The sequence below is a fragment of the Egretta garzetta genome, unplaced genomic scaffold (assembly GCF_000687185.1).
Source record: "Egretta garzetta isolate BGI_Z169 unplaced genomic scaffold, ASM68718v1 scaffold397, whole genome shotgun sequence".
NCBI classification, from domain to species: Eukaryota; Metazoa; Chordata; class Aves; order Pelecaniformes; family Ardeidae; genus Egretta; species Egretta garzetta.
Window position 1 is genome coordinate 1,108,512 of NW_009260493.1, and position 10,153 is coordinate 1,118,664.

At 41.0% G+C, this 10,153-nt stretch overlaps 1 protein-coding gene across 1 annotated transcript; it reads left to right on the forward strand.

Annotated features, from left to right (window-relative positions):
• The first annotated feature begins 945 nt into the window (after nt 1-945).
• OPRM1 (opioid receptor mu 1) lies at nt 946-9,140 on the forward strand. Its single transcript, XM_009644287.2, has 3 exons — nt 946-1,297; nt 2,233-2,753; nt 9,102-9,140. Exons 1-3 carry the CDS (start codon nt 955-957, stop codon nt 9,138-9,140), a joined length of 903 nt encoding a protein of 300 aa, XP_009642582.1. The 5' UTR covers nt 946-954.
• The last annotated feature ends 1,013 nt before the right edge of the window (nt 9,141-10,153 follow it).

The window sequence follows — 10,153 nt, forward strand, 5'->3', positions numbered from 1 at the left end:
CGGACTTGGAACAGTGAAGGGCTCTTCAAAAATGTGATGAAACTAAGGAGGAATTTGGACTCTACCTTTAGCAGTGAAAATACAAATGAAAACATAAAAAGCTCCCCCTGCTCAGCTGTGATTGAAGTGTGACATATTCAAAATTCAGGGAGTTGTTTTGGGGTTGTTAGCAGCACAGACTTGGGAAGAAGGCCCTCCTGCCGAAATAGGCACCATGGAGCAGAACGAGCATTCCTACCTCCAGCAATAGGGCTGCAGCATCCACCGGGGTGGTGGTTCTGTTGATACATTCAGTGCATATGGTTAATAGCATCTGTCTTCTCGGCTGATTGAAGGAACATCTGTCCAACTTACATTGGACATTGAGATTAGTAAAGCAATGTAGCATCATGACAAATTATTTTAGAATTCTATGATTATAACCAAATGAGAAAGTCTAAAATCCTGAATTTTTAGACACGGTGGATTTGACAATTATACTAATCTCTTAGGCACTTATCCCCTAAGGAATTACGTCATTACTACTCCACAACCTACAAATGAGTTCTCTATTTCTACAGACCATGGTTTTGATACTCGACAAGACATCAGCAGATACAGAAAATCTGTCCATTTAGTACGGTGTCTGATAGGTACAATTTTTTTCAGCTTCTCAGTTCTTTAGCATCTATAATATTGTTTTTTCTACATGTATCCTTTCTCTCTGCACAAGTTTATTTTTTCTTTTCTTTCTTACAACCTTTAGCTAATGTCTCGCTGAACTGCAAATATTATTGTAAATAAACCATAGCAAGGTCATTTGGTTAAAAGCAGAAAAGGTTATATTTGACAGTATCTAGCACATTATTTCATGGGAGTTTCTTACAGATGGTGCACCGGACTCAGTTTTGTTTAACATTGTCAGTTGTAGTCATTCACATGCTTCGATGATTTTTTTTTTCTAGGTACACGAAAATGAAGACTGCCACCAATATCTATATTTTCAATCTTGCATTGGCAGATGCCCTAGCAACAAGTACTCTGCCATTCCAGAGTGTCAATTACTTGATGGGAACATGGCCGTTTGGCACCATCCTTTGTAAGATTGTTATATCCATAGACTACTACAATATGTTCACCAGTATCTTTACACTCTGCACCATGAGTGTGGATCGCTATGTAGCTGTTTGCCACCCAGTTAAGGCCCTTGATTTCCGTACCCCCAGAAATGCCAAAATTGTCAATGTCTGCAACTGGATTCTTTCTTCTGCCATCGGCCTGCCAGTTATGTTCATGGCAACTACTAAATACAGGCATGGTAAGTCTGGCTTTCATTTCTAAATTGAGTATTTCAGTGTTTAAACTCCTTTCTGCATTGTTTCACTTTATTGTAGAGGGCTTGAATTAACTTCTGACCTCAAACCTGTACAAAGCAGGTGTCGGTGCAAATGGACCCCTTCAACAATTTTGCATCTGGCTGTAGTTGACCGGACACAACACTGCACATGATCTGTCTTTTACAGCAGGCAGCTCCAGCTCCTTCTGTGGGTCCGTGCGAGCCTCCCTGCCCCACACACCTACTGTAGTGTTTGGAAAAGCATCTGTGCCTGCCTGCCTTCTGCTGTGGGGCAGTTACGCACTGTCCTACAGCACAGAAGCCAGTGCTTTACCCAGGATATTCCCACTGGAGTTAGCGATCATAGATATGTCTGGCAGGACAGAGCAGAGAGTATGTTCTGGATGACTGGTGCTCAAAGACCTCCCATGAAGTGACAGCATCTCAACATAAATCCAGAGCCTCCCTTGTGCAGTCACCAAGTGTCATGTCATTCTCTTCCCCATTGCCCTGAAATGCCCAAACTCTCAGCAGACACAGGGCTTAAACCACCTTTCTTTTCACCAGGTTTTATACTGAAAGTGAAAATGAATCAAAGCTCAAGCATTTATGACAATTCAACTCTTTTTCTTGCATTTTTCTTGCAATTCTTTCTACATGCAATTCCAAGCAATAAAATGCAAAAGAGAACATGTTACTTTGGTTTTGTTTTTCTAACTCACACTTCACAAAATGTTTTGCAGCACTGTCCCCTATGAGTGTTTGTGCCGATGATGGGTCACAGATTGCTTCATTTTCCCTATTTACTTAGTTAATCTTCATATATTTACCTGTGATATTTAATAAAAAGTGTTTAAAGACAAGCAAATTAAAAACTGACCCACTTGTTCTTCTCTGCTGTTTTCCTTTTTCTCCAGGCTCTATTGACTGCACACTTACATTCTCCCACCCTGCATGGTACTGGGAGAACCTCCTAAAAATCTGTGTGTTCATCTTTGCCTTCATCATGCCCGTCCTGATCATTACCGTGTGCTATGGGCTGATGATTTTACGCCTGAAAAGCGTTCGCATGTTATCTGGCTCCAAAGAGAAGGACAGGAACCTGCGGAGAATCACGAGGATGGTTCTGGTAGTGGTGGCGGTGTTCATTGTCTGCTGGACTCCCATCCACATTTATGTCATCATTAAAGCCCTGGTCAACATCCCAGAAACTACTTTCCAGACTGTCTCCTGGCACTTCTGTATTGCTCTAGGGTATACAAATAGCTGCCTTAATCCAGTCCTTTATGCATTTCTAGATGAGAATTTCAAAAGGTGTTTCAGAGAGTTCTGCATCCCCACTTCCTCAACCATTGAGCAGCAAAACTCCACCCGAGTCCGACAAAACACTCGTGACCATGCTTCCACTGCCAACACTGTGGACAGGACTAACCATCAGGTATGACTAGCGGTGGAGATGTCATCTCTGGATCCAGGCCTCCCGCTTGGAGATGACATGTATTCTGAAGTTACAGTTTATACTGATTTGTAGCTATTTGAAGGTCTAAACACCTTCAGGGTTACATTCTAAACCAGTGTACGCATACATAGAGACCCCAGTCCTGCATGGTGCTAGTTGTTCTCTCTTCCAGTCGATGCTCAGAAGCTGAGGGCTTTCAAAGGTACCTTGCATGATCGGGTCCAGCGTGCATGCGTACACAAAGCACACAAAACAGTGGTTCATTTGGAGGCTGTTGCCAACAGGTGACTCCTTGAGAACTGGTTGGAGACTAATCACAGATTTCTCTTTTCATACTCCTTGTCTGCTGACGTAGACAGGAGTGGGACAGAATATAAATCTTCTCTTCTTCTCCCATTGCAACAGTGAATAAAAAAGAGAAGAAACTGTGCTTCTACACTTTTGATTGATGTACATAGAAGGCCTACCTGGCCTTGTTTGTCCTGGAAGACATGCAAGAAGTAGACAAAAGCTTGTCTACGTGTAGTTCTTGTATCAGATAATTATCTGTGTTGGCTAAGGTGGGTTTTGAGATACATTTATATATATGTATAAATACACACATGTTGAGGAGTATTGTGCCATTTTGCCATTTAAGGTATACTGAGAATATACCTTTTCCATGTAGAAAAAGCCTTTGAGAAGTAGAGATTTTATGGCACAGTAGATACCAAGAGAAATAGGTTTAATTTTTTTGTTTAATTCAGGCTATTTTTCTTAGCTTTTGCAAAGAAGCTCTTCTGTTACATGTTCAACATCCACATTCCTGTGATTAGTCCTGAGAATTTCCAATCCCTGTCCCTCAGTGAACATCAAGCAAAACATGAAAGCCAGTCTTAACATTCATGAAAGTAACTCAAGCGCATCACAAGCACTAGAAAAAGTTTGAGTCGTCTCTGTAATTCATTAGAAAGAACAAAAGGCACAAGCCTAGTTCATTACTTGCAATATCACCTTTCAGCAACATACTTAGGTTGCTCCTGCACCACTTTCTCACTGCTGCCACTTCAGCCACAAGCCAGCCGCCTCCTCAAGGTACAGAAGTCAATGGCTTCTTGTGAAAGCAGTTGCATACCTGCCACTCCGCTGCTGCCAGAAATCCCCAATCAGAACATGACCACCTCCATACAGACAAAACATTAATTGCACCAGAAAAGAGGAGGGAGCAGGCTGAAGGGAGAAGGGCTAAAGGGAGAAGCTTTATTAAGCATCTGCTCTCAGTGGGGTCGTTCACCAGCATCTGATCCATACATGCCAAACCGTGGCCTGTGAAATCAGTTAGCACCTGCTCAGTCTCACGCACACTGTGGTGGTGGAGCAGAACTGCCAACCTTGGCATAGGCACATACATATATATGCATGTATGTATATACGTGTAGTATTTACTAGGTGTAGCAAAAAATTGTTAGACAGATTCAGCTGTTAATAATGCCTTTGCATCCCTCCCTGGAGTCAATTTTGTGCATGTGTCTGGCAACCGGATTGTATCTATAGCTAGTACGTTTCCAACTTTTTATGGTTCAGTGTGTATGCACACATTTTCTACGTTTAGTTATGTATCTTTATGTTATTTTTAGGAGAGCTGTAGCCTTCTAAACCTCTACCCTTAGCAAAGGTTAATATGGTACTGCCCAGAAGCTGAGGGAACCCTGGGCACTGAGCAAACACAGAATGGAAGATGATCCTTCCCACAAACGTCTTTCAACTTACACCAACAAGGGAGAGAGCCAGCTGAGGCAACGATGAGCCAAGCAAGTGAAGCGAGCTTTACAGTGGCCATAAGGAGGAAGCTGGTCTCATAGCTGCATTCTTTGTCGGTTGGGTTTGAGGTTTTTTTCCATTTAGGGAATAGTGATGAAATTAGTTAAGAGATAAAGCACATGCAAAGAGAAGTGAAGGGGAAGACACTGAAGGGAAAGGGAGGTGGGAGGAAGAGTGCAGAGGAGAAAGGGGAACGTCAGGAATGAGGTCCGAGTGAGGCAGTAAGGAAGGAAACTGAAGCAAAGGGCCAGTATGCATGGAATAAAAAAGGTGTGTGCAGAGCCATAAGAAATTGTTTGACTACACAGCTGTGACTACTTTGGTAGCTCTTCCTAGCGACTAGACATCAGTTTTTCCCAGGGCCGGGGAGAAGACAACACTTCGAAGCTGAACCCTGATAGATGGGTGCATAGGTCTCTTTGCATGGTCTGGTATTTGAAAGAATTTGAAGTGACCGCAAAATGGTCCCAATTTCACTTCCCTCACCACCATCCCTGCAGTCCTTGCTTTGGCTGCTGCTGCTGCTGCCACTGGTTTATTTGTGCCGGATGTGCTCGCTGGATGCTGCCCTGAGCCTTCCCACTGCTGCGCTCCCTGGAGTACAGCACACCAGCTATCGGGCACAGTCGTTCTCACTTTCCACATCATCTACTGAATACATTCACACCAAGCCATATACAAACCTGAATATTAAATTGAATTTATTTTTTTTTGTCCAGCAAACATTTCGGTAAGAGAACATTTTTGTTGTCTGCTACTATCAGAATGACAGACAAGGTTGTAGGACTAATCTACACCAAAAAGGTTCTTTGGGGTAGTACTTACAAGTGTAACATCTAATTTTTTTTTTTTTTTTTTTTTTTTAAACAGAGAAATCCCTAGGGTGAATGCAGCTTTTGTTCTCAGAAAAGAAAAAGAAAAAAATGAATAAAAAAACCCCAAACAAACCACTATTTGCTCAAACAGTGAGGTTTTGTAAATTCTATTGACAGGGCATTCTTTTCACAGGTAGGTGCTTTCTGTACAGGGAAGTCTAGCTAGTGTTTCTGTATCGATCTAAGTATACTGACAAGCTCGTTCTTGTATAGACAGGGCCTTGGAGAGCATTTGGTATGAATTCTGATTGCAAGGCTGTATAGTACTCGGCACATTTCACGTCATTTTCGAAGAAACAGATGTTCTACAAGTTGCTTTTTTGCCAAGCGAGAATTCTTTATTCCTGCTAAAGTTAATGAGAACTACAAGCACTCAATCACTCAACAGCTTAGGGCCTCACACTCTTAAAGCACTTTAAAAAAGCCTTCACTGGTGGAAGGAACAACTGTGGTTTCTATCAGTGCAAAAGCACTAACAGGAATCATAAATATTCATATTATTCTGAGGTAAGATATGGGCCTTTGGCCTACTCAGTGACTCTTTGGCATTACCAAAATGATCTAGATTAAGAATTTGATTATTGCTTTATCAGCATTTACAAAATGTGGAAGGACAGAACAAGTTCAGAACTCCTCCAGAAACGCAGCTTCTTTCAAATGCACAGAGCGGCATCCACGCCGTAAGGCTGATGGTGTGAGCGTTTGCAGAAATGGCACCTGCTCAGCGGAGCAACACGGTTCTGAGGGAGGAAGGATGGTGGTTAATGAGGTGTGCAAAAACGGGAAGCATCCTCAGGCTGAGATGTTTCACCTCCCCCAGGGGGGATGTATCCTGCATTGCACTCCACTAACTCCTCTGGTAAAACGCATGGGTTACATTTATTCCAGAGTGAGCTTCAAGGCTTGGCTCACTTTAATTTTCAGGAGGGCACATGCCATCTTCTAGGTGCACAAAGGGTTAAAACAAGAGCAGGAGTGATGGAACCCTGGAAAAATTGCTTGCAGAGCAACACTGGTAGGGAATGGTAATAAAGGCCCAAACACTAGCTTTTGCAAACGGCTGTGGTTTTTTGATGTCTTTGACATTAACCTCATTTGTAACAAAGACCTTAATAAGTACTTTGAAATACCTTTTACTTCAGATGCACTGCATTGATTTATGTCTAAGATTAAAAAAAGTTTGAATATTTTTTAAAATTTAAAATTCATAGATAATTCTTTTTTTCCTGAAAACTGTGTTTTCCAAACACCTATTATTTTTATTAATATCTATGCGTTAATAACAACAAAATCCCAAATACTTAGGAAAATGGATTATTAATCATTATAGAAATCTGAGAAATTTATTTCAGTGAGTTAGTTTCTTTGTGACCCATTTAAGTTTATATAGCAGCCTCACCTGAACGTATCCAAGCAACTAAGCAAATTATGTATAGGCACATTTTCAGGACTATTTAGTCATCCTAGGTAACTATTTTTTTGTATTTTTAGCTTCTGATGCTTTCTCCCTAACCACTGAAGTGTCTAAATGCCATAATGGAAGCTGCAAATCCTCCTCGTATGCCGAAAATGAGGCCTCGAATATGTTCAGTAACCAGAAGCTCTGGTATTTGTGCTCAGCCCTGAAAGCTTTGCCCTTATTGCTTGGATTGGCAGCCCCATGTAGAAATAACAAGGATATTGGATTAAAGAAAACCTGTTTTTAAGTTGAAACAAGGAAAAAATGAAAGCTGGTTTCACTTTGATTAAATAAATGAAGAAAGTACTTTCTTACATTTTAGTTTTCCCAGTGCTATATGGCAGATTGCAGACAAATATGGGGAATGCTGGCGAGTCCTATGCAGAAACATGGCAAAAGCTGGGCAGATGCTGTAACTGCAAACCTTGGCAGATTCACATCTATCTGTATTAACAGAGAATGGCCTTCCTGTGTATTTTTAGAAAATGGGCATATCTCCTTTGTAAATAATACTGTATTTCAATAATAATTCTCAAGTATTGATTTCTTATAAAGCCCATTTCTGGCAAGATAATGACATCTATGAAAAGCTTGTCTAAATTCAATAGATCCTTAAAACTGGGCTTTCTTTTGTAGCTGATTTGCACTGGTCTGGGTCCTTTGCAAATCTTCTGGGTAGCAGAGAAAACAGAATGTGTTTGTTGGATTATTTCATGAAAGGAAACAAGAATAAACTATTCTATGAGGACCAGAACTAATTAGGTGGCTTCTAAGGTCGCCTGTGTTTGTGGCATTCCTTAAACTGTGAATTAGAATAAACAGGCAACAAAGTGTTTCAATTTTTTCCTCAATAAATTAGAAAATATTCACTGGTAAAAAATCACAAAATGAATGCTTCTATTTCATCTAATCCATAAAGATAAGTGAATGCAGACTTCAAAATTCATTTCTGGATCTAGACTTCTTCAAAAGACAGGGACATTCATAGAATCATCTCGGTTGGAAAAGACCTTTAAGATCATCAAGTCCAACCTTTAACCTAGCACTGCCATCCCACCGCTAAACCATGTCCTTGAGCACCTCATCTACCCTTCTTTTAAATACCTCCAGGGATGGGGACTCAACCACTCACATATAGGTTCAGGTCAGTTTCTGGCCAAAAGGAGCTGAGGAGAAATATTCCCAATACAGAATAAAGAAAATCCCTAAATATAGCATGTTAAATTGACCAAGCATTCAAGTTATATTGTGGTCTTGGAGAAATTTGTCTCCAAATGTGAAGTCCTAACAGCCTTCACTCTGCCGAACGTGCTTGGAAAGCAATCCAGTTAGAAAATGCACTTTCCTTCTCCCTGCCTCCAAATCCTTACCCATGTCCCATTAATTTTACAGGAACGCATCCCCTCTCTCGTCTCAGTCAGGCTGCACCTGCGACTTTACTTTCCGTACCCTGTAAACCTTTCATTCACAGTGTCTCCCACCCTGTTTTCAACAGGTTCTAGTGCTGCAGGACAACATTTGCTGGGTAGTAAAAAGGGTTGTAGGCTTTCAGGACGTGCTGTGCAGTAAGCAGATTTTTCTTGACGAAAACCATCTGTAGCGCTGTTGTGCCTGTGTGCAAATAGGATTTAACATGGATACTGTGGGCACAGAGGGCTGAGAGGTTGTTGGATTTGGTGGCTACTCTTAAGTCCATCTCACACAGAATTTAAACGAGACTTCAACTGCAAGTCCAAAAGCTAGCCAATGTACTGATGTGAGCACAGAATGTATAGTCTAAAATACTAACTCCCCTGCAACTGCTATGAGAAGAATACAGGGAGGGAGTGAAATCCTTCCATACTAGCGAACTTCCCCTCTAGAAAGAGAACAACTGGTTTGGTCTGAAAGATATTTTAATCCTAGTTCAAATTTCAGATCTACTAATGTTTCTTTGTTTTTGAAGGCCAGGCATGAAACTTTTCTGCGATCATTTCCTCCGCCTTTGGTGCTTTGTGGCAAAGGCAGAGTCTTGCCTTGCTTTTTGGGCTACCTGCTTAGCTTTATATGGCAGGGCAGTAGCTGCAAATGAGAAGTACAGTTCCTCTTAAAAAAAAAAAACAAACAAAACCAAAACACACAAACACACATAAACTTGTGGGTGGGAAGAAATCAAGTAATTGTTCATTGTATTTGCAATTTCTTTCCTTTCAGTTGGAACTTCAAGAAGCTGAAACTGCTCCACTGCCGTGACAGGGTCTCCTGCCGCATAGCTCCCAAAGCAATTGCACACCAGCGCCAGAGTGTGTCTGGGCAGTATTCTATGGGAATGTGTAGCATACACTTTCCCCAAAAAAAATACCACAGAGGAAAGTGCCTGCTTTTCCAGTCTGTCAAAAATTGCTTCTGCAGCACTTCTGCATTGCTCATAACAGAAGCATGAACCTTAACAGCAAGCAGAGCCAAGAGGTACGGGGGCTTGCCAGGCTCCAGTGTTCAAAACAGTCATGTTTACCAGGAGCACACACATTAGTCTGAAACAAAGCTACCTGTAGCGATCTGCCATGCTCTTGACAAGTTACAGTGGCGTTAACCAGGTCGGAAACAAAAATTCAAAAGCTAGACAACTATACTTTGAAAAATGAAGGTGAACTTTTAATGATGGGAAATAATGGGAAATGAAGTTGTAATACTGCTGGGTACTCAACTTACTCTTAAAATTTATTTGTAGAGGTGTTTTCTGTGCAGGTTATTTGTGTGCTGAAGTCTCACGAGATCATCTAGAACAGCACATTTGCCGTTCAAGAGGTCTTCTCTTACAAGGATTGCATGTTCCACAAGTTCAAAGGGAAAATACTTCTTTCAGTGCTCACTTAACAAAAAACAGAACTCAAAGCTTCAACTTCTGCTTCTGTTTCTCACATAAAAGGTAGACTTTAAAATCGAAACAGTGAGCTATCACTTCTTCTAAAAGAAATTAATAAAGTATTCCATGCTTTTGTTGATTGTCAGATGATCCCCAAAACACCATAGACTCTATTAACATAAATTCCTCTCTGAACAGAAATCTAGCTACAAGCCTGCCAGAGCTAGCACAGGCTGCTGCTGATTTCTCTTTCAAGTAGCTTTTCAAATTTCAGCGACCCTGTCAGCAACATTTTGAACGTGTAAGTCATCAGTCATCGACAGTCCCTATGTGAAGTGCTTGGAGCAGTTAATGCGTTAAACCTTTTTTTTTAAAAAAAAAAAAAAAAAAAGTTACATTT